Here is a 26,284-nt window from a genome sequence, read left to right as displayed (position 1 = left end):
GATACTGCTTGTCAGTTTTTACAATAATTTCCCTTTTTACACTTGATTCTGCACAAAAAAGATTAGGCACCAGAAGCATGCAGTGAAAGGATGGCTGGTCATACTGTTACCTGTTTTCACAAGTGCCTTGTCCAACATCTCATTTTTATTTCAAAAAAAAAAACAAAAGAAATGCCCGGATTATAGCTTAACACTCATGAAAGCAAATTAGTTCACTTTGAAACAGAATTCTGAAATCATTCTCTTCATTTTATCCATTTCTCAATGATGAGAAATGAATGGTGTCAGTCAGAGGACCTACTTTTTTCGTGTGGTCTTGTGAGGAATGAAACTGAAAAGCCCATGGGACTCTGTACCAGACAAAGAAACATGGCGGACCTGTATGTATGTCAACTCCTGTGCTGCAGAAGACTTCTTAAGCCTCTGCCCCACTTGTCCACTTCTTATCTATGCTCTGACACAGTACAAATGATAGAAACCACCAACTGATGACACGTTTTAAAGTTTAAGATAGAATTCCATTAAGACAGTTAATGGATGTATGAGGGAGGGGAGGAAGCAGCAGCATATGAACTGCAAGATGAAGAAGCCAATTTGTTACCTTGGAGTTCTTTGCAAAACAAAATGTAATTAGAGATGTACAGATGCTGGAGCATCATCACTGTATCGGTAGATGCACAAAGAAATGAGGATTCATTTGTAGTCTAACAGGACTGCAGCTGTTAAAAGAGCAGGAAGAGAAGACCTACATTGTAGATAATGTTTGGATATAACAGTTTGCCTCTCTTTATTTATTAGATGTTTTCTTTTTTTTTTAATTAGCATAATCTTTATTATTTTTTTATATTTATTAAGTATTCTTGTCCATGGATACTAACTATAGATATAGTTATAAATATAGATATAAATATAGATGTTTTCTTAGAAGGTGACGTGCAAAAAGATCTTGGAAAATCTAGTAATAATTTGAATGCACTATTTAAAAGATTTTTTTTTTTTGAAAGTAGAGCTCTTTTGGTAATGGAATAACTACACACACATTTTTAATTTCTGTAAACTTACATATTGCTGCTGCTGCTAAGTTGCTTCAGTCGTGTCTGACTCTGTGCAACACCATAGACGGCAGCCCACCAGGCTCCGCCATCCCTGGGATTCTCCAGGCAAGAACACTGGAGTGGGTTGCCATTTCCTTTTCCAATGCATGAAAGTGAAAAGTGAAAATGAAGTCACTCAGTCGTGTCCGACTAGTAGTGACCCCGTGGACTGCAGCCTACCAAGCTCCTCCGTCCATGAGATTTTCTAGGCTAGAGTACTGGAGTGACTTGCCATTGCCTTCTCCAAACTTACAGATTAGATTTGCTTAATTAGAAACATATATAGTAGAAAAGTTATATACCTGGAGAACATGTCAATAAATCAGACAAGTGGGAAAACAAGTGATTCTACAAAGGAAATATACACAACCAGTCAGCTTGCCCAAGGCAGCTTTAGCCTTTTTCTTAAGTCCTCTATTGATACTGCAAATCTCTCATGAGCAAATGTCTGGCTTTCCATTCCTGAGAAAAATGGCCCAGCTGGATGAATTTACCACTGATGTTACAGTTTCTTCCTTCTGCACCTATTTTGTTTGCATCTCTGAGGAAAGGTGAGTGCTTTCCACCTGGACTATCTATCTTTTAAATCTCTTCTCTCTTTCCTATAGCTCTATTTTGTTTCTATTAGGTTCTTTCTGTTTACAAAATGCTAACATTTTCATGTTCCAAAGCCATTCTCTGACTTGGTTCACTCATGGAGCTTTCCATTTATCTTTTCTTTGGCACTGAACTTGAAGTGGTCCTGTGCAGTGGCTCTTTCCCGTTCCTCTCTCCCTGTCCATCCTTCAGATCAGATCAGATCAGTTGCTCAGTCGTGTCCAACTCTTTGAGACCCCATGAATTGCAGCACGCCAGGCCTCCCTGTCCATCACCAACCCCCGGAGTTCACCGAGACTCATGTCCATCGAGTCAGCGATGCCATCCAGCCATCTCATCCTCTGTCGTCCCCTTCTCCTCCTGCCCCCAATCCCTCCCAGCATCAGAGTCTTTTTCCAATGAGTCAACTCTTCACATGAGGTGGCCAAAGTACTGGAGTTTCAGCTTTAGCATCAGTCCTTCCAAAGAAATCCCATCCTTACCCACCTGCAAAAGCCAATGGTCTCTCTGTAGCATTCTCTTGCAATGGGTATACAACTTCCTTCCTGAAAAGCTCTACCCACTTGATGTCAACTACCCTGCCCTTGCCTGGTTCTCCTTCAGCCTCAATAAAAGCTCATTCCAGGACTTGTTCATCAGTTCCTCTTCTTCTGCCTGCCTCTAAGTGTTGGCATCCCTCAAGGTCATTTATTGTCCTCTTTGTGCATTATGTAATCTAATTCACTCCAATGACTTCCTCTACCACACTGACAGAGATTCCTAAGGTGAAAGTTCTACAGGTTCATGAACTGCCCCCCTTCTCTTTCCCTAATAGTCTGTGGACATATATTTCTGGGTATTTCCAACTCAACATGCCAGATACTTAATGAATGAGCTGCTCCACAAAGGGACCCTTCCAAGAAGTGCCCACGTCCACTGATGACCTTATGGTTGTATATTAGAATTGTCAGCAAAGACTCCTGAATTCTTCCCTCTTTTATCCTCTACATTTAATGAATGACCAAAATTTATTGATACTACCTCCTAAATACCTCTTCTGTCAGCCTTATTCACCTTTTCATCCCATAGACATTTATTCAGCATCTACCATCTGCCACTGCCTCATTTCAGGCCCCCATTTATCCTCCTTGGATCATCATAAAACTTCTTTAGAGATATTGTTCAGATCAGATCAGATCAGTCGCTCAGTTGTGTCCGACTCTTTGCGACCCCATGAATCGCAGCACTCCAGGCCTCCCTATCCATCACCAACTCCCGAAGTTAACTCAGACTCACGTCCATCGAGTTGGTGATGCCATCCAGCCATCTCATCCTCTGTCGTCCCCTTCTCCTCCTGCCCCCAATCCCTCCCAGCATCAGAGTCTTTTCCAATGAGTCAAATCTTCACATGAGGTGGCCAAAGTACTGGAGTTTCAGCTTTAGCATCATTCCTTCCAAAGAAATCCCAGGGCTGATCTCCTTCAGAATGGACTGGTTGGATCTCCTTGCAGTCCAAGGGACTCTTAAGAGTCTTCTCCAACACCACAGTTCAAAAGCATCAATTCTTCGGCGCTCAGCCTTCTTCACAATCCAACTCTCACATCCATGCATGACCACAGGAAAAACCATAGCCTTGACTAGCCGGACCTTTGCTGGCAAAGTAATGTCTCTGCTTTTGAATATGCTATCTAGGTTGGTCAAGGAGTAAGCGTCTTTTAATTTCATGGCTGCAGTCACCATCTGTAGTGATTTTGAAGCCCAGAAAAATAAAGTCTGACACTGTTTCCACTGTTTCCCCATCTATTTCCCATGAAGTGGTGGGACCGGATGCCATGATATTGTTACTTCCAGTCTACTCTCCAAGTTTTTCCCTCTCAACCACTGCTCTATGTTCTCATAATCCTCTTCATATAATTATATTTTGATCTCACACTAACTGCAATGTTTCACACTTAAATTTATTACCGGGATAGAGATATTCTTATGCTCTAGAACAATGTTTTAATTAATCTTTGTGTCCGATATTCAGAAAACCATAGGTGGACAATAAGTTTGTTGAGGTAAGGAATATTTAACTCATTGCAGTGTTTTCTAATCTCACAAGTAAAAATACTAGAAAAATCCACTGTTAACAGCCAAATCATAACTAGTGAAATGAATATAGATAGAATGGATAAATACATTTTAGCCATTGATTATGTAAAGTACTTGAATAATTATTTCCAAAGGTTTTATATATATATATATATATATATGTTTATATATGCATATCAAATATCAATGCATATATATTTTTAGGAATCCTACACAAACTTACATATAAATAATAAGCATGTACCTTTGCCAGAAAATCTAAAGTACATGTGAAAACACAAATATCACAAAAATATAGCCAGACCTCTTTGCAACTTAACTGGTGTCTGGGTCTCAGGAAGGTTTCTCATGGGCTCTTTGTGTTTGGAAACTCATCAGAGGTTTGTAGCCCAACAACCCACCTGACCAATCAGTAACCATAAGGAGTCAGTAACAAACTACATCATACTATACTCATCTAACTCAATAGAGGAACTAAAAAGCCTCTTGATGAAAGTAAAAGTGGAGAGTGAAAAAGTTGGCTTAAAGCTCAACATTCAGAAAACGAAGATCATGGCATCTGGTCCCACCACTTCATGGGAAATAGATGGGGAAACAGTGGAAACAGTGTCAGACTTTATTTTTGGGGGCTCCAAAATCACTGCAGATTTTGATTGCAGCCATGAAATTAAAAAACACTTACTCCTTGGAAGGAAAGTTATGACCAACCTAGATAGCATATTCAAAAGCAGAGACATTACTTTGCCAACAAAGGTCCGTCTAGTCAAGGCTATGGTTTTTCCTGTGGTCATGTATGGATGTGAGAGCTGGACTGTGAAGAGAGTTGAGCACCAAAGAATTGATGCTTTTGAGCTGTGGTGTTGGAGAAGACTCTTGAGCGTTCCTGGACTGCAAGGAGATCCAACCAGTCCATTCTAAAGGAATCAGTCCTGGGTGTTCATTGGAAAGACTGATGTTGAAGCTGAAACTCCAATACTTTGGCCACCTTATGCGAACCCATTTGAAAAGATCCTGGTGCTGGGAAAGATTGAGGGCAGGAGGAGAAGGGGACGACAGAGGATGAGATGGCATCACTGACTCAATGGACATGAGTTTGGGTGGACTCCGGGAGTTGGTGATGGACAAGGAGGCCTGGCGTGCTGCGATTCATGGGTTCACAGAGTCTGACATGACTGAGTGACTGAACTGAACTGATACTCATCTGAGTTATCAACAATTACATGATTGATAAACTTATGCAACAATGCTCTTTAAGAAATTCCAAGTACTATGTCTTGTGGTATTATTTAACTTTCCTCACCCTTTTAGATATCAGATGCAGGTTTTGTATCCTAGTGAGGATACCACTCATGACCAACCCAAACCCCTAAGACACATCATCTTTAGCAGGTGGCCTGAGACTGACCCAGTATATTCTGAGTCCTATAGTCGCCCATTTAGGCCTCCTCCACCTAGGAGCCTCATTTGGACTTGATCTAATTCTAAATGTCCAGAAGGGTCACAATACCTGCCAGTTAGCTCACCTGCTTTGACAGTCACAAGACTTCTCGTTGGAAAATGTTGATCTCAGTGCCCCACTTGAGAGTGAATCGCTGGACTGCTTTGAAAGTGGAAAGAATAAGCCATATAGAATTCTCCATATGGCTTATGATATGTAAAACGAAGTAAAGGACTTGCATGACAAGCTCAGAAACACCAAAAAGCTAAGTACCAACGTGGAAATGAAAGCTAGTTTATGAAATTCTCATAGCACTAAAGTATTATACAGTGGGTCAATATGATGCTTGCGGGCCCTTTCCACCTGATGCCATGTTACCACGGCTCTAGCTAAATTCCAGAAATCCTGTCTCTTCAAGCATGGTTTATCACTGTGACGCTTGCTAATTCCTAATTAACTGTGTTTATGTCTAATTTTCATATCTTGGCCTTTAGACTAATCCTGGAAGCACGGGAAATTATCTATAAATAAAAGTGACTCTACTGAATTGGAATGTGCATGCACTTACGATTAAAAAACAAAAAAGCGTATTTAAGTAACTTAGGACCCATCAGTCAGGTGGCTAATTTTATAAATTCAAAACAGGTCCTGTGATGTAATTTTCTGCCAGGCTCAATAGTGACTGAGGACATCCCTGCCCTTTCCATTTGAAAGCCTGTGCCAATCAGGTTCTGGCCAGTGGGCTACACCCCCCTCAGTGATTTTGTGACCCAGTGAAATGATAGTCACTGCCCTCCTTGTCTGAGAACCACATGACACCTGCTCCATCGTCCCTTGTGCCACTTTGTTTGAGAGCAGAAGCTGCCAGTCTCGCACTCAGATAAAACAGTGGCATCTCCAAATACCTCCATGTTGGAAGCTGGCAGCTTACACTCTGTATCAGTGAGCTGGCACTGATGTAGTGAACTTGTCACTTCTAAGTGAGCACAAAACAGGGCTTATTTGCTAGACCTTGAATCTAATGAACAGCTTTCTCCTATTTTGTACAGTTTTCCAGTCATTTGACTTACACAATAGAGAAATCATATTTCGACTTCTTCAGGTTGAAAAATTGCCCCTTTTCTGATTTGTCACCAAGAGATGTGACACAGTTATTTCTGAGGCAGCTTTATTATGGAAAACAGAATAAGTAACTCATGTCACTCAAATCAAATCCCTCGGGGAGTAGGTCCAGTAGCGATTCAAAAGCCAGGAGTAAGATTAAAAACTAATTTTCTAGGTGGAATGAGGAACAGGTTCTTTTTCTTCTAAACTAATGGCCCTTCACAGAGGAAACATTCACAAGGTACAAGGGGGACATTTGAATTCTCCTCCCCCCACCTTCTTCCTTTCTAGATGCAGACTTTAGGCTTAGCTTTGAGGCTCCAGGCAGGGTGAGGAGCACGCCGATGATGGAAAGGTCAGCCTGAGAGGTACTGAGGAAACTGAGTCCTCACCTAAAATGTATATCTTTACCTAATAGAGAATGTATAAAACATTGTCAGCCAACAAGTTTATTGCCTTAGGCTGTTCCAAGAGATAGGTACAGGCTTTTACTCTTCATGGACTTAACTGGGTACTGCCTGCCCTAAGGAGACTGTGTAGACTTTTAGGGGCTGGACTGCCCAGGTATAAGAAAACTACCAACCCCTTAAAAATACATCGCTAAAAGGCAATCATACTTCTCCATTTCAAATCTAGCATTTGTACCTAAATTCAATCTGCTGCTTTATTGCAAAGTTGTCAAAGCCAGCTTTATATTTAAGACATACAGGTTGTAGGAAAAAGTCTGTCAACCACAGAAAGTCTCCTTTAAAAAGGTGAGATTGATTTAAGAAGCCTGATCTCTAAAGGGGTTTGTCTAGGGTGTCTCATCATGCTTAGGGGTACTGCAACATGGGGGCTTATGACTGTGACCATGATGAAATTGAGCAAGAAAGAGATATGACATTGTACTGCAGACTGTGAGCTTCCCAACTATAATACAAAACAAATGGCTAAGAGTTTTTTCTTGCCCAGCTTTGCCCCAAGGTATACAAACCTCATTAAGTCATTGGTTGTGGTGGTGGTTTAGCTCTAAACTGCATCCTACTCTTGCAACCCCATGAACTGTAGTCCACCAGGCTCCTCTGTCCATGGGATTTCCCAAGCAAGAATAGTGGAATGGGTTGCCATTTCCTTCTCCAGGGGATCTTCCCCATCCAGGGTTTGAACCAGCATCTTAAACCCGCGTCTCCTGCACTGCAGGCAGATTCTTTACTACTGAGCCACCAAGGACGCTCCATCAACTCATTAGAAGAAATTCTTTTGCAAGTACTATGGTATGTGGAGAATAGAGAGAGAGAAAAACAAAACAAAACAAAACAACAAACCCACAATCCTCTTAAACACTAAACAGGAGTTTTTAACCTGGGGTCTGTGGACTTCCAAGGGGTCCATGAGTTCTCAGGATCCATGAACTTGGATGATAAAAAGATATAGATATTTTCTTTTATCTCTAACTGAAATTCACCATATCCTTCAATTATAAATGAAGGCAACAAACTATAGCAGTCTTGGTAATACATTTACCTTTGTCACCCATACACATCAGATATTTTTAAATGAGATATTATAGTTGTCATAGAAAGGTTAGTATTTAGCAACACTTCAAAATTATGGCAGATATTAGACCAGCTGTTAGATCTTATTTAATGCATTATTGGTATACTACTGTATCATAACAAACATTGACAATGGTATTTTAATACAATTGGTTTCCTTTGTAAAACTATCAATTTCATTTTATGGATTTAAGAACACCATTCAGAGAACAGGCTTCACTAGTCGGCCACAGGAATACAGTGGCTAAGACTCTGCATTCCCAATGCAGGGAGCCCGGGTTCAATTCCTGATAAGGGAACTAGAACCCACATGCTACAACTAAGAGTTTGCATACTGCAACTAAAGATCCCGCATGCCACAACTAAGCCTGAAAGCAGCCAAATACATAAGTTAATAATAAAATAAAAAATTAAAAGATTAGAAAAAGAACCATTGTGTCTAGGCCCATCACTTCATTATGCCCATACCACCTTCATTTCTGTCCCTAGCCATCATTGCAACTACTTTCTCACCAACATCCTGAGTTCCTTCTATTGTCCCCAAGCGTTCTTTCATTGTCTCAGATGTTTAAATAGGGCAGTCTTTCACATCTTCCATTGTATGCAGTACTGGTCCTTTTTCTGAGAATCCTTTTCCCTCCACCCCTAACCAGAGCCTCTGTGTCTCTCCCAACAGACAAAGACAGCTTCTGCTGCTGCTGCTGCTGCTGCTAAGTCGCATCAGTCGTGTCCGACTCTGTGCGACCCCATAGACTGCAGCCCACCAGGCTCCTCTGTCCATGGGATTCTCCAGGCAAGAACAATAGGGTGGGTTGCCATTTCCTCCTCCAATGCATGAAAGTGAAAAGTCAAAGTGAAGTCGCTCAGTCGTGTCCGACTCTTAGCGACCACATGGACTGCAGCCTACCAGGCTCCTCCGTCCATGGGATTTTCCAGGCAAGAGTACTGGAGTGGGGTGCCATTGCCTTCTCCAAGAGACAGCTTCAGTCTCCTGCTTAAGCTCTTCCTTCATTCCCAGACTAGATCAGCATCCCTTTCTTTCTATCAACCTTGTCATCATCTGTTCAGTATTACCCTTCCTGCTGATATGCTCTAATGAGGGCAAAGCCCACATTGGCCTGGTTCACTATCATGTATCCAGTGTGTGTGTCAGGCTGGGTACCTATGGGAGCTCAATAAATATGTGTAAATACATGCCCCAAAAAACCATTCTGTAACTTATGCTTTAATATATTTTGTAACTTTTTGATTTAATGTATTGTACTCTTGTTTCATGTTGTTACTTTTGTTTACCTTAAGGTGGCATAATATTCTATGGGGTATAAGTACTTTTTAAAAATAATTTCCCTAGCTGATCATCTTGTTTTCAGTTTTTACTAATGCTGTGATGAATGTCTTCATGTATATCATTTTATTTTTCTTGCTTTGTATGTAGGATTATTTCCTTGGTATAAATTACAGGAAGAGGAGTTAATTCATCTATTGGAATTAACATTTTTATGGCTCTTGATTTATTCTATGACATTGCTTTCCAAAAGGATTCTCTCAATTTAAAATCCCATAAATAACATAAATAGAACATCTGCTAATGATTTTTCAAAGTACTTAAAATAACATTTGCTAGATTGTCATCATTGGATTGGTTAATAATGGGGTGAAATTTTTGTTGAAAAGGATAACATAAAAAACTTTAACTCAAAATGTAGTACACTAATTTCCACATTGAGGAAAGTATTTTATTTGTTAACAGAGAACTAAGGACAAAGATATTGTGCTAGGGAAGACAAATTGTTTTACCTTAGACACGGCCATTTTGTTAGTTAAATGGGCAAAATTCATTGAAAACTCTTATCTGAAGTTCAAATATTTGAAAGCAAGGAATAAAATAATCTCTATTATGACAAGAATTATGTCATTTCATATTGAAAAGAAAAAGAACATAATTTCTAGAAGCTTAGTAATTAATATATTAACAGCATACAAGAAACAAAAAATTAAATACTAAGAATTTTTTGCAAGCTGTTTGTTAGAAATAAAATGTATGGACTGACAAATTTCTCCTTATTTACGGACATACATGCCAGCAGGGACTTGTCAGGCAGGGCCGTGTTTCTCCTTCTGATTACACGTTCCCTCCCACTCCTATCGTCTCAGTAGCCAACCCGGGCTTCAGGCTGGGCTGCTTCTTCACGAGTAGTACCCAATTTCTCCCTCAATAAATGAAGTTGTTTTAGGTTGTCCCTTGTTTTAATACCCTAGCTACACCCAGAAAAGACTGTTGACTTAGGAGGTGGGGCATCTGTCTTATTGAATATGAAGAGAAAGAGCTAACCAGTGTCTTGCTGCCCTGTTCATATTCTAGGGAGGGTACCAGAGCTTACCCCATTAAATTCTTCTTAATGATAGTAGTCTAATATATGCTGAGTATGTGACTGCTGTGTGCAGGATGCAATGCCAGCATCTGCAGGGAACATAATGGATGATACGTTAACCAGTGGGAGACAAGTAGAAAGACATTTCCTGCATTATACAAATATGCACAGGAGAGCAAGAAGGGTCCTTCCACATCTTTAAATGTCCCACTGGGAGAGTTCAGGTTCATCAGACCCTAATGTCCTGGAATGAAGACAAAAATGCAAATAATTGAACTGAGCTAATAAATCAAGTGCTTCGCTGAGGCTTAGTGGTAAAGAATCTGCCTGCAGTGAGACTCGGGTTTGATCCCTGGGTTGGGAAGATCCCCTGGAGAAGGAAATGGTAACCCACTCCAGTATTCTTGCTTGGGAAATCCCATGGACAGAGGAGCCTGGTGGGCTACAGTCCATGGGGCTGCAAAAGAGTCAGACTAAACAATAACAACAATAAAAGAAGCACATGAAGGGATGTAAGTGTAGGTCACTGTTGCATGGCGTGAAATGGTCATAAACTCAAAAGGACAGTGTCTTCAGTGAGCCAGGCACATTTATTGACTCAGTATTCCTGACGACAATCATGGGAGGTAGATATCAGCTCCCCTATTTTATAGATGGGGAAAGAGAAGGTCAATGAACATTACTTAGTCAGAGTTAAACATTCAGTGAGAGGTGGAAATGATCAAGCTTATGCTCTTTCTACTACATGCTAGGTAGGTAAAGGTACTCAACAATCATACCTTGGTTAATATATCTTTATCCAAAGCTACTCAAAAATTGATTTTTAAAAAACAGTTGTAAAATAGAATGGGGAAAGAAAGAACACACATTTCTGAGATGTCAGACCCAGTGAAAAAGAATCTCAAACAGTCTTCAAAAAGCATGTACAGTAAAGTTCATGAATCTTCATCTAAAGGCAGTGTATCATGGTAGCGAATTTGAGGGATCACCTGGGTGAGACCTTGAAACTACTTTTCATCTGAATGACTCTGAGCCATTATTTTCCCTCTCTAGGTCTCATGTTCTAGTGTCCCTCAAAGGATTTTTATAATTAAATAAGATAATCTATATAAAATGTTTAGACATTGGTACTTTGTGCAGATCACAACAAACTGTGGAAAATTCTTAAAGAGATGAAAAAGTTGGCTTAAAACTCAACATTCAGAAAACTAAGATTATGGCATCTGGTCCCATCACTTCATGGCAAATAGATGGGGAAGCACTGTAGATGGTGACTGCAGCCATGAAATTAAAAGATGCTTGCTCCTTGGAAGAAAAGCTATGACCAACCTAGACAGCATATTAAAAAGCAGAGACACTACTCTGCCGACCAAGGCCCATCTAGTCAAAGCTATGGTTTTTCCAGTAATCATGTATGGATGTGAGAGTTGGACTACAAAGAAAGCTGAGCGCCGAAGAATTGATGCTTTTGAACTGTGGTATTGAAGATTCTTGAGAGTCCCTTGTACAGCAAGGAGATCCAATCAGTCAATCCTAAAGCAAGTTAGTCCTGAAGATTCATTGGAAGGACTGAAGCTAAAGCTGAAACACCAATATTTTGGCCACCTGATGTGAAGAACTGACTCATTGGAAAAGACCCTAATGCTGGGAAAGATTGAGGGCGGGAGAAGGGAACAACAGAGGATGAGATCGTTGGATGGCATCACCGAATCAATGGACATGAGTTTAGCAGGCTTTGGGAGTTGGTGATGGACAGAGAAGCCTGGTGTGCTGTAGTCCATGGGGTCGCAAAGAGTCAGACACGACTGAGCGACTGAACTGAATTGAACCAGGCATATAATGATATACTTTAATTATCAGTTGTACTGCTGTTAAAGTTATTTTTTGCATATAAGTCTAATAAGCTTGGATCTGTTTTATCTGTTTCTAGAATATACTATATTAGGTGCAGCATAATAAAAGATAATGATAGCTGACTACCACAAGGGGCAGCTGTCACCTCATTGAAAGTAGCTGAGATAAGACCCCACAGGAGGACCAAAAACAAACAACCCCTCCAAAACTGTAAGAACACCAATAACAGTTGTTTTAATTATGCTTTACACTTTGCAAAGTCTTTCTGCAATCATTTCATTTGATTCAGACAACGTTACTGATTGTAGGGAGGGCACTGCTCCCACTTTACCAATGAGAAAAGAGAGTCTCAGAGAATGGAATGCCTTCTCTAGAATCAGAGCTAGTCAAAAGAGCAGAGAGTACCACAGTCTATAGATGTGCTGTGCAATAGGGTAGCCATATGTGGCTACTTAAATAAAATTAAATATGCGGCTCCTCAGGAGCACAAACCACATTCCAAGAGCTGAATAGTTCATGGCACTCGTGTTGGACAACCCAGATTACAGACCATTTTCTTCACCATAGAAGGTTTTATTGAGTTATGCTGGCCTATAGAAATGAGAGCACCAAACCATTACTGCGTAATACTATGCCCAGTGTCCATGACAGTGACCCTGATTCTCAGAGAAAGATGTCAGGGAAAAGGAAAATACTTTAGAAATGTTTTTATGAAAAACACTAGACTTTTAACTCTAGAGTTAAATTTGTGTGGCACTAGGCTATAAGCAGGAGAAGGCAATGGCACCCCACTCCAGTACTTTTGCCTGGAAAATCCCGTGGATGGAGGAGCCTGGTAGGCTGTAGTCCATGGGGTCGCAGAGAGTCTGACACGACTGAGCGACTTCACTTCCCTTTTCATTTTCATGCATTGGAGAAGGAAATGGCAACCCACTCCAGTGTTCTTGCCTGGAGAATCCCAGGGATGGGGGAGCCTGGTGGGCTGCTGTCTATGGGGTCGCACAGAGTCGGACACGACTGAAGCGACTTGCAGCAGCAGCAGCAGCAGCAGGCTATAAGCATCATCAGAACTGCCCAGAATCCCCCAAAGTACCTAGAACCAGTGCTCTGCACACAGAATCTACAAATAGTTATTTAGTAGTTCTATTTCATGATTGACTCATTTCAGGAAAATATGTCAGTGTAAGAGAATTCTTCCCGAAGCAAATAAATTGAATGTCATAAAAATGTAATCTTTGTTAAAATCTCGAGGGAATTTATGTTTGTACATTTATAAAATTTAGTGTCCATACAAAGTCATTTTATATTTCAATATCTATTTGATGCAGAAAAGTTGTAAATAAATGTAATCAAAAGAGATGAATGCCAGTTAAAATAAATGTCTGAAGATGAGAAAAATTTTTAATAATGATATAAGCCTTAAAATAATGGTTTATAACATATCCCCAGTAAGTCATAAGTTAACAGATCCTCAGTAAATCATAAGTTGGTCTTAACTTTTGGTTCATTTTCTTAGAGCAACACTAGGAAATAACTTTCAGAAGTGGAGAGCCTGACAATAAGTGCTCAGTATTACTTCAAAGCAATATAAAATGCTCAGAAGTTTCAGAAGTTAGTTTCCAGAAGATGACAAATACTTGACTACACAAGAGTCATCGGCCTTGCCTGGCAGGATGGTGCTGTCAAATTCAAGGTGCACGGACAAAGATGGAGGCAGTTTCATTTTTTAAATTGACTTTGAACGTCTTAATGATATATGTACGTTTCATGGAAATATGAGCTTTAGTATAATGGTCTGTTCTCTTTAGACAGATGGGACTCAATTTATGTTGTACATGATTGTATCCCAGAATTTCAGCCTTAAGATGTTTGTCATAATATAGTTAATCTATTATTTTATGAGGGCTACTAAATCTTGGCCTCCTGAATTTGGGTAGATGCATGCCAAATTTATGATGGCGCTTGTCTAAAAATGACAGATGCTGCCAAAGCAGAAAACTATCATTTTCTTCTACTCAACAGCACAAGGTCTTGGTGTGAGAGACAGAAATGGGGGAAAGAGGCATTTACAAAGACCTTGCTGGCTAATTAATGGAGTCCTGCAGCAGTCTGTGGAAATGAGAAGCTGTCAGTTGGGAAACTTAGCCCCATCTGTAACAACACATAAAAATTGTGAAACACACAGGGGAACCCATAAAAACGACGAGGCGAGGGTCTCCATTTGTATCTTTGGCAGCAAAACTCTTCAGCAAAATTGAAAAATGCAGTTTCATAAGGTAATGGGATGACCATAAAAAGCTGAACTGTAGCCTTTCCAGGCAAATCGTACTGATGTACTAGTTGATAACTGCTCTGGGTTCACACGTGAGGAATTCCCACCATGCAAAAGCACATTATACTGGAAACTAAAACAGGTTTTGAGATGTCCTCACTTCTTTCCTTCCTTCTTAGGTATTTTCTGGTACTGTCATCTCTATCTCCATGTTATGGTCATGGGTATGGATAAACAGGGCTTCCCAGGTGCTGCTGGTGGTAAGGAATCTGCCTGCCAATGCAGGAGACACAAGAGACATGGGTTCAGTCCCTGGGTTGGGAAGATCCCATGGAGGAGGGCATGGCAACCCACTCCACTATTCTTGCCTGGAGAACCCCATGGACAGAGGAGGCTGGTGGGCTATGGTCCATAGGATTGCAAAGAGTCAGACAGGACTGAAGTGACTTGCACACACGCATACACATAGGGGATAAACAAAACAGTGTTTCTGTGCCCAGTAGAAATCTTTTAGAGGGGTGATCCAAATGCTACTGAAATTGTGGACAACATTCAGGAAAATCCACTGGACCCCTGAGGAGGCAGCCAAGGCTCTGCCATATTGGTGATGCTCTTGCCCTCTGCTGACCTCTATCTAAAGGAGTGTGTCTGCCTCCAGTTACATAAAGTCAACATCTGTCAAGCAGGAGCTTTGAGAACACTTGTCATTTACGTGAAATGAGTGTTTGCATTCAAACTTGTCCTTGAAAAAATCTCTAACTCCTAAAGCTTTGGTCTCTTGCAGTTAAATGAAACAGACAACATATTGCACAGAAACGAAAGATTATCAATAAAACAAAGCCTTAATGGCCCTTTCACTGCCACATCTCCTACTGAAAAATACCGAGAGATAGCAAACAATTTAAAAGTAATACATAATCCTACTCAATAGTCTTTTAAAAAGTGGGTTAGTGGTTTCTGACTTTGCCCATTGGGACACTTGTATTAATTTTTCCGAGTTAGGAAAGTTTAGAAATAATGGGAACAGTGGAATCTGCATGGGACCAGAAGCCCCAAGTTCCTGCTCTGACTCTACTGGGATATGAGTGGTGCAAGCTCACAAAGCATTTCATTTATCTAAGATCCAGGTACTTCAGTGTTGCCATATTTTTGGGAGCAGCTTGAAGGTGGCTACTGTATGTTATTTTTCTCTGTAGTCCTAAGAGACAATACAGGAAAACGAACAAAACCCCACTACTTTGGAAGCTCCTTGGGAGCAAGAAAGTGTCTTTCTGTTCATTGCTGTACCCTAGAAATGGCAAATGTTATAGATGTACTACACTACTTAGCACAGATAATAAATACTTGCTGAGTGAATAAATGGATATAGAGTTTATTGTGTGCATGTATGAAAGAGGGATACTAGTCTCAGCCTGACCAGTCACAGGGTTGTTGCAGGGGTCATACGAAAATAGTATGTGACTGGATTTTACAAACTGAACAAACCCAAGGTATTCCTATTGTTATATTTTAAGTAGAACATGTTGGTTCCATCATCTTTTGCTCTTAATTGCATTTATAAATATATCTATAGCATTTTGAATCATTCCATCTGCTATCATCTTTTTAGACAGCAACTGATTAAAAGCTGTTTAGCTTTAAATAGCTTTATATACTTTGAGCTAGACGTGTATTTTCCCCATCTTGATACCTAATTAATTAAAAAAATCTTGTGCTAAAGACTAGACATATGGACCATTAGGTTGAATTGTCACAATATTTATCTCTAGGTTGATTATCAAAATATTTCATTATTTTCTCAAAATAAGGTTTTCCAAAGGCTCTGCTATGAGTGGTTAAATGCTGTCACAAAGAGCATTCAACTTGATGTAAGGGGCATATTATCACAGGGAAGTGTACCATCATATGGCATTATGACACTTGAACTCCAGGGAGAAATTTGGGTAGAATGTCTGGCCAATATGTTCTAGCCATCTTCCTGAAGCTGCCTAATGCTTGCTGTGTCTTGACCCCAATTTTCCCAAAGCACATTTATCCTCCCTCCTGCAAAGTTTTGAACTCCCACTGATACATCATGAAAAGTGGGGATAGATCCTAGAAGACTAGAAAGCTATTTCTTTGGATTTTATGTTTAATTCTATTCTAACTTCTAAAAAGTGAATAGGACAGCTATCCTTGCCTGAAATAAAACATATTTAGTTTTTTTCAATCATGTGGTCAAAGCTTCTTATAATAAATGAAATTCCTGTTACTGTAATTTAAACTCATTTTCTTTACAGATTTGAAAGAAAAAAACAGAGAGAGAGAAAGCTTCCAATAATACCCTGAACTTTTTATATCTGATAGTTTCATTATAACAAATCTCAGATCCAGACACAACATGATCAAATTATGTCTCCAAATGCATCATAAAAAATGGTTGCCCCAGTTGTTAAAATAGCAGGTAAAAAGGCTTTTCTAGCTCTTAGAAGATTGTTAGGTCACTTCTTAGAATAAATAATCTGTGTTCTCAGGGAGTAGAGTGAGATCATCTGTCAGTCCTGAACTTGTCAGATTCTTTGAAATGACATTTTTCTCTCAACTGATTTTCAGTGAATCCCCAGATGCTGTACTCTCAGAAGCTCCCTCCCTTAAAAGTTGGCTATTTCCTCTTCCTCAGGATTTGCCCTCATTGGACAATACTCTATTGCTAAGTTATTGCTGCTAAAATATGAGAAAGGAAATTGAATTACTAAATCTTTTGGGTGCTCTGAATGCCTGGATTTTGAAATGATAGCTGAGACACCATGTTACTAGCATATTCCCTTTTTACTCAAATATCTCAGAATCACATAGATACTGCTTAAACTCACTTGATAGGAACTCTTCATTCAAAACAAAAAGATCAGTGCTAGTGAATTTCAGTCTTGTAAGAATTATCAGTCAACCATGACTTCTCACTGTGACTGTTACTCTACTTTTTGGCTGACTCCTTACAGGCAGCGTTGTCTGAAATAAAACACTTCAGTTAATTAAGTACCACACTCCTTCCTATTCCCTCCCCCTTCCCTCTGTGACCCGCCTAGACTGTTTATGAAGGTGTGGTCCCTGGGTCTCCTATTCTCTTAAAGTAGGGTTTTAAACAAAATCAAAACCAGTTACCAAAATGTCATGACCGTCTCTCATAATAATGTTATGACAAAAGGAACTTTTTAAGGATTTAGAAATAGGTGGTCAACAATAGGTTTTGTATTACATTATTTAGACCAGATTTCCCATCTGGGCAAACTTTCTAATTTTCTAACTTGAAAATTGTACAAAACACATGTGTAAATTATTGCTTAGAAGCCAACATTTAGTTGAAGGTGGAAAAAAAAAAAAACATATATCTATTTAGCAAATATAACCTTTATTTTTAAATAGTGCCATTTCCCAACAGCTTTGGTATTGCTTTTATAGATATAATAGGACAAATTAAATGTTTCACTAGTATCAATATTTAAAACATGGAGAAACAAAAAAGTAATCTGAATGACCTAACCAATGACTTGCCTACTAATTTATGAAGATTTTGAGTATGAAGAACATGGAAAAGTGAGGTAACCCTCAAATACATATAGCTTCCATGATTTCTAATCCAAGTCTGGACAATGACATGGTGAGTGAGGTCAATACTGCTGGACCACAGGTATTTTGGGGGGGTACATAGGGGAGTGGCAGAAGCAGCAGAGGATATAGGATTAAAGACAACCACATAGCTACTGGAGAAGAGACTCTGGGCTTGAGATTTGTTTTTCTCTCCCCACTGTCATCTCCTAGGGTTCTTCTAGATCTCAATTCTCTTTCCTTGTTTATACCACTACTGTGCTTGATCTTGGTGTGTTCCTATTACCCGCTAGGCAAACATGATTATTTGTAAAGTCTTAAATAAGCTGAAGGAATGGAGTGACAATAACCTCCACTGTTTTTTATCATTTGCTTATAAGGACTTCTGTGCATAAGTAGCACAAATCAGGTAAGAAAACCTTTCTCAGAATATTATTTCATAGAGGCAACAATATCCTGTAGAAAATGAAATCAGGCAGGAAGTCAGAGATGATGGATCCTAGTCTTCCAAACACTGGGTAACATTGGGCAGATAGCGGATGCAATGTGGACCTCACCATGGCTTGCTGATTTATAAACCGGAGATAATATTTGACTCTAATAACTGATAAGTCTGGGTTAAAGATTAACTTGCTAATATGCAGAAAAAGGTTTTGTTCTTTAGAAGGGGAGAAGTGTGATGTAATAATTTAGTATTTATTATCTGTTCATCAGGTATCACGATTTAGTGATCCTATCACACAGAGAACAAAAGTCTTTTATCACCAAGTTTGAATCAGCTCATTCATTCCAGGCTTCAGAGCTTTGGGCACCAGCATCTATGGGACCTCACCAATAATGGTCACATTTTACATAGTCTCTTTGTCCGACGAGGGTTTTCTGAATCCTCCTTTTACAAATGGATTTGTTTTTCTCCCAAGCCCCTGGGCAACCACAGGAAAGCATTCTTAAGTCTCGTCCTCAAATTCTATAATGATTTGGAGAGGAGAAGAAAACCAGAAGAGCAGTGTGTGTCTGTGTGCTTCCAACAACAGAGAGGTACCTAAAGAGAGAGTCGAACATAGGAGAAAAGGACCACTCTCTCAGTTTTCCTTCATAGACGGTCACTGCAACAGGGAGACTCCTCCATCTTGGGTGCTGACAGGTGGCTGTGAATGTGTGGAAGCCTATTAAACATCCAATTTCATGGCATACCCACTAGAAATACAATTTTTTTTCCTTCTTCCTGAGTCATTCAGTTTGAACCTACTCAGAAAAACTGCTGATTCACTGGGACTATGAAATAGAGACTCTTCTTAAGAGGCCCTTCCATGAGTAGCCCATTTCCGATTATATAAAGTTCTTTTAGTCAGCTCATAACTGTGAAAAGTTCCTTTAAAATCTTTGAGTTCATTTATAACTCTGAGGGGAAGTCTACAAAGACCTTAAAAAATCAATAGCTTTTATTATTGGACACATTTCTAGATTCACTTAATAGTGTTACTCTCTCAAAAAACTTTACTCTGTTGCCCTTCAACTCCTCTTCACTGGGGTAAGAAAATATAAAAATGTCTGTTAATAAACAAGTTTAAGAATTCCTTGACTGAAAGATCCATTGCAAAAACCAAACATAAAAAGAATAGAGGGGAATAATAAACTCAGTATTTTAGACCCATTTCTTGATTTTTGTCTAAACACAATGTGACCAAGAAGCTTCCACTTATTTTCATGCATGTATTATATATATATATATATATTTATACACACACATATATATACTTAAAGGTATATATTTAACAACATGGAATGGTAACATATCATATGCTTAGATTCCGTGCAAACACATAACCTTTCCTGTGAAGGAAATATACTCATATTATAAAAACGAATCATGGAGAGTAACATGCAACAGTGGAGGGGAAGAGAACGAGGTGAGGTAAGGACAGGACCAGGAGGAACACAGGGAATGTAAAGAACAAAAAGTGTCATTGACCTGATTTGTCAGAGTTGTTGCCTGTGATTGGAGTGATGGAGCAGCTGGGATTAGCCTTTGCGCTGTCCTTGGAAGAAACCATTTTGGGTTTATTTTTCGTTGCCTCTAGTGCTTTGACCTTCTTGGCATGTTTACTTCCTTTGTAGTGGGCCTCGGCCTGGCTCTACAAAGGAGAACAAATCAGGCTCATTGTTTTGCTACTTACAAACACCACAATGGATGATCATGCAGGAAAAAATACATTCAGTCATAGGCACCACAGACATTTATAGCTCAGCACTCAACTACGTTTTTGGCATTTAATGAGTAGCAGACCAGTATCTAAGAGATTTCTGCATACTGAGACCTTTTTTTATACAACACAGAGGACCTGTGTTTTTCAAAACCAGACATTATACAAGTGGACAGAAGGGTTAGGGCAAAACTGGGATGAAGGTGAACTTTGTCATTTATGTCTTCCCACCACTGCCCATCTGGGTTACTTGTCGAATGTTTGGCCGGCAACAAGCACCTTGAGTGTCCTACCTGGGTAAGACCTTACACGACCACTTCATTTAGTTTCCTTTTAGCTACAAATCTGTCTTCCCTGCACCTATATTTCTCTTGGCTCTGCTCTGAGAGCAAGTGATGTGACAAAGCAACCAGCTAGAGAGTGGAAATGGCACTGCATTGTGGAGTCATCTCTATGTGCTTAACGTGTCATTCTGATGACTCCAATTCTAAGAACAGACAATAGAAGCCACAAAGGAAATAGGGACAATGCTTGCTTCTGATCTCAGATGTGATTCTGAAGTCAAAGCAGTTAGTACTACATTCACGTATACTCAAAGCATAGGTGAAACTGTGACTTCAATACTAGATCAAAAAAAAAAAAGAGTGATCAAGGCAAGTGATTTTTAAAAATTTTCAAAAGACAAAAAACAAGTTATGGAAAAACAAGAAAACATTTAGTCAATTTGCTGATTTTTGGAAAATTTTCCTCTACCTAAAGAACAAGGATTTTACCTTTTTGGCTTCTAGTATAATGCACATGTTAACTGAAGAATTAAGTATATTTGCTCCAATTTCAGAGAAGGCAATGGCACCCCACTCCAGTACTCTTCTTGCCTGGAAAATCCCATGGACGGAGGAGCCTGGTGGGCTGCAGTCCACAGGATTGCTAGGAGTTGGACACGACTGAGCGACTTCACTTTCCCTTTTCACTTTTATGCATTGGAGAAGGAAATGGCAACCCACTCCAATGTTCTTGCCTGGAGAATCCCAGGGACAGCAGAGCCTGGTGGGCTGCCGTCTATGGGGTCGCACAGAGTTGGATATGACTGACGCGACTTAGCAGCAGCGGCTCTAATTTCATTTAAAACAGACCCCCAAAATATAAACAAACTAAAACATATATTATATGGTGTATTAGCTTGGTTAGAAAGGTAAAGATGCTGATAAGCCTGTTATATAAAATAAGAAGCGAAAGCGAAAGTTTCTGTTCGAAGATTCCTAAAATAATAACTTTTTTAACTTCAGTTTTCCTTATATACACTTGTGTGTGTTTGAAGATGGTAATACTCATATTTTCATCCATTTTCCTCAGCAAGCAGAATATAGGTTGTGTGTGTGTGTGTGTGTGTGTGTGTAGGTAGATGTGGCAATGGACAGGAGTTAGATTTTACTTCTACATTTCAACTAAATATATGTGATTTTCCTAGCACATAACCTGGATCCCCCAAGGTCAACAGATTTGAATTGACTATACTTAGTCCCTAACTTTCTGAATATGTTTTCATAAATATTATTTTAGACTATCATTGACTTATCATTGTTCTTAGTTGGTTTGCTCAAGGACTTCTCATGCTGTTCTCTGTCAAGTTGAAAAAAATCCAATCCTAAGGGAGGAAAAAGTGTAATATTAAGTTTTATTAACATCTGAGAATGGTTAAATCCAGCAAATACTGTTGGGTAGGCATAAATTAAGAAAATACACAAATAAAACTAAAAATTGATAACATGAAGAAATAACAACAATGACCAATATTATTGAGCCTCTGCCAAGAACATTTCTAAATGTATTATGTGTGTTTGCTCATATAATTATCATAATACCCTGTAAGGTAGGTACAATTATTGGTCAACACTTTACAAATAGAACACTGGGCACGAGAAGTTAAATACTTTATCAGAAGTCACACAGGTTGGTATAGAAGGCACTTTGTGGATCTGAAATGCGTCCACGTGTACCCCTATTTAACTATACATTATTGTTGTTGCTTCAGTCACTGAGTCTTGTTCAACTCTTTTGCCCACCAGGCTCCTCTGCCATGGGATTTCCCAGGCAAGAATACTGGAATGGGTTGCCATTTTCTTCTCCAGGGGATCTTCCTGACCCAGGGATCAAACCCACATCTCCTGGTTGGCAGGTAGATTCTTTAATGGTGAGCCACCAAAGGAGCCCAAATAACTATGTATCCTCATTTTAAACATACACATACACTAAATTAACAATATAATTTTATTAGAAGTAAAAAAATTACATACAAAGCCCACTGCTTTTAATGACTAAGTGAAGGATTATACTTTAGTAGAAGTTTCTATGAGTAGGGACTATCTTCTTAATTCATGGAAATAAATTTATTGGATTGAAAAAGTTCCAATTGAAAATTGGACTTTTATGTATGATGCTATGGAAAAACTCAAACGAACTTTCTGGCCAAACTAACACTAACATAGTATGTTAGGCCTGAACCTTCTGTTGAGTAGCTAAGAAAGGCCCGCTTGTTTGGTATATAACAATTTCTACAAGACATCAGGAGACCGCCTAGTTAATTCATCTTTCCAAGTATACTAAATAGTGAGATGTTACTTTAGTGTCCTTTGGCTAAAGAAACATCAAGTTCTCTAAATAAAACCTCCTAGCACAAGATAAGTGGAGTGTCACTTCCTCATTATTATTTCCTGGCACCCTTGCAGAAAGCTAACAGCATCAATTAGCACTTGGGATTAAAGAGCCAGCTAAGTGACACCTCACTGGATGCCAAGATAGAAAGAGCTCTCTTGAGCCGTGATTCACCTTCCTTTTGAGTTCTGGGGCCTTAAGAAAAGTGAAACAAGCCTTCTTAGCCTCTGCTCGCTGCTGTTTGTGAAAGATCCCGAGTTGAGACAGTGGCAGACCCCACTCACTCATGCTTGGCATCTTTCCAATTCCCTGTGATATTCTTGGTTTAGTAGCACTTTGCTGTCCTCAGTACTGTATCTGAGGTGTCAACAGCTTCTAAATCCTGGGCAAATCTTCAAGTGAAACTGAGACATTGTTAAATAGCAACACGATTAACCTGACTTCATTATCTGGGAATCTCCTTAATTAAGGAATGAAAGCAACAAGGACAAGAGCCAGAGAACCTATGAATGAGGCAAGACGATTAAGCCTGATCAGCGATGGTTCTTGTATCCTTTCTGAGAGACTTGGCTAACCAAATGAACTTATTTTATACCTCAGCGAGTAATCAGCAACCTATTTGTCTAGCACTAATGGCTTGCTTTCTGATTCCCTTCCAAAAGTACTTCTATACACCCTAAACTGGCAGTAATCAAATAAACCCCTTGCCAAGAATTGTCAAAATCAGAGAGTTACCCAAAGCATCATACTGACTTTCACACAGGAATTCATTGATATCTAGGCTCTTACAGAGGTCACTCCAGTAGCTACCTGACCACCCAATGGCAGAGGAATAGCTTGGACAGGAGATGACATCCTGGGATGTTTTTTCCTTCCATTCATCTCTATCTTTATTACTAAGGCCCCTCACTTTCTGAAATCTCCACTTCTCTTAGGACCCTACTGGTCCAAAGAAAAAAGATAAATAATGAGATAATGCATTACTTTACAAATAAAAATGCTATAATGAGAAATTCGATAATTCGCTGAGCTCCCATATCTGTTTTTTACCTTATTTCTAGTTTGGACTTCAGAGAGGTAGATAGGATCTTGAAAGAAGACACTGAACTATGTTTTCTTTGGGCAGAACGAACAGCCCAAACACAAACTGGCAGGTGGCTGGAGCAGAGTAAAGTCACTGGAGGAAGTCCTCAACTATTTATTTACTAAGAGACCCAATTGTTTTGCATCTTAAAATGTAATTGGAACTGTTCCCTTAATTACAGAAAGTGTATCATTAAAACTGTTGGCACTGATTTTTCTGAGACCTTAGATTTCAATGCCTCAAGCAGTGTTAGTTGGGAAGTAGCAGAGGCCAGTTACTTTTCAGAAAAAAAAATGTATATACTCTATATACGAAAATGCCAAATAAAACAGATGTCAAACAAACTACCATAAACCAGCCTAAATTAACAAGGGGGAAAAAAAACCCTGATTATTCCACAGGGAATTACACCTGCCATATGCTAGACATTGTGAAAGATTAAAAACAAAGGCCCCTTGCTCACAAGAACACCAATACAGTATACTAATGCATATATATGGAATTTAGAAAGATGGTAACAATAACCCTGTGTACGAGACAGCAAAAGAGACACTGATGTAGAACAGTCTTATGGACTCTGTGGGAGAGGGAGAGGGTGGGAAGATTTGGGAGAATGGCATTGAAACATGTAAAATATCATGTATGAAACGAGATGCCAGTCCAGGTTCGATGCACGATACTGGATGCTTGGGGCTAGTGCACTGGGACGACCCAGAGGGATGGTATGGGGAGGGAGGAGGGAGGAGGGTTCAGGATGGGGAACACATGTATACCTGTGGCGGATTCATTTTGATATTTGGCAAAACTAATACAATTATGTAAAGTTTAAAAATTAAAAAAAAAAAAAAAGAATGGTAGTTGGAAGAAAAGACGGACGTATAAAAAACTATAACCCAAACAGAGAGTGAAACTATAAAATGGAAGATAAACTGGAACAAAGAAATCTGGGAGTCAGAGGAGAGGTAAATCTCTTTGGATTGGAGGAGGACCGTGGGGGCTTCAAGGAAAAGGAATATCAGAGCTGTGCCCTACTTCTAGGGTGGAGTTCTGAAGAGGCAGTGTGGAGGCAGAGGCATTTCAGGTAGAGGGACCAGCATGTGCTGGGCAAGTGAAGTCCTGGGAATTGTGCAGTGTTTCCCGGGCATAGCTGCTTTTCAGTATCACTAGAACACAGACATATAAAAGGAACAACAGGGAAAGGCTGCCACATCCAGCATTATTATCCAGTGTAAAACAGAAAATATAGCATAGTATTCTACAAGTAAAAAACAATGTTCTACTTGTAGGCATCTTTTATATAGATGGCTATAAGAACGTTGTTGCTTTTAAATCACAGATTTTATCCTCTGCTGCAAACTATAATCCTATACTCAAAGCACAACTAAATTATTTATACAGAAGATTTAATAATTTGAGATAAAAGCATGACACTTAAAATACCATAGTTAGATATATTAGAGTTTACTGAACAGTAGCTACATAATTCGGAGAAGGCAATAGCACCCCACTCCAGTACTTTTGCCTGGAAAATCCCATAGACGGAGGAGCCTGGTAGGCTGCAGCCCATGGGGTCGCTAAAAGTAGGACACGACTGACAGACTTCACTTTCACGCATTGGAGAAGGAAATGGCAACCCACTCCTGTTCTTGCCTGGAGAATCCCAGGGACAGGGGAGCCTTGTGGGCTTCCGTTGGTGGGGTTGCACAGAGTCGGACACGACTGAAGCGACTTAGCAGCAGGAGCAGCTAGATAATTACTTGAATCTTTGCTTTAACATAAGGCTACATTCAACTCTAAACATGCTTTATTTTTTTGCACATTTGTTGCATTGATAAGATCACATCCTCTCAGAGACAATGCTACAACATAAGAAACATAAAATACACCCAAGAGAAAGGCTTACTTAATCCAAAGATAAGTCTTTCTGCTGATATTTGCAATTTTAAGGCCTGCAATATCAGTAATGATGTACTACTGGCTTTGATATTCACTTTGTTTAGTCCTCCTCTACTGGGATCTGTTGAAAACAAAGTCCAAACACAATTATAACCGTTAGGAGATTTTCAGCTTAAAAAGATGCAATGACTTTGCTAATTCATATGTTACAGCTAAGTGAAACACTCCAGGGGGCTATAGCCTGTCCAGGGTGGCCACGCTGTGCACTGTGTGTGCTGGGGGGGTGAGGGGGACTACTGTCACACAGACTTTAATGTGAATAGGGTCCTCTGGATTCCTTCAAGGCCAGAACTCTGGCTATGGTGTTTCATATTTACTGGCTTTGTAGTATATATGTATAAAGGCCATCAACTTCAAATATTTCTATATTATTAAAGAGAAAAGTGGTTACTCCAGGAAGAAAATAATGTATGCTCTAGATTGCTGATTCCCTTTGGGCCTAATTCAGATTCTATCAAAAT

General features: G+C 39.5%; 1 protein-coding gene across 11 annotated transcripts in view; it reads right to left on the bottom strand.

Annotated features, from left to right (window-relative positions):
- Positions 1–26,284, bottom strand: part of ZNF385B (zinc finger protein 385B) — a 366,359-nt gene that overhangs the window by 18,437 nt on the left and 321,638 nt on the right. For all 11 annotated transcript variants that reach the window (XM_059876392.1, XM_024977375.2, XM_059876390.1 and 8 more), the window contains 1 exon segment: positions 19,900–20,062. In XM_059876392.1, the coding sequence (XP_059732375.1) occupies positions 19,900–20,062 (163 nt within the window).

Source organism: Bos taurus, chromosome 2 (genome assembly GCF_002263795.3).
Source record: "Bos taurus isolate L1 Dominette 01449 registration number 42190680 breed Hereford chromosome 2, ARS-UCD2.0, whole genome shotgun sequence".
NCBI classification, from domain to species: Eukaryota; Metazoa; Chordata; class Mammalia; order Artiodactyla; family Bovidae; genus Bos; species Bos taurus.
Note: the sequence above shows the minus strand (reverse complement) of the source record. Positions and strands in the feature narration are given on the sequence as shown.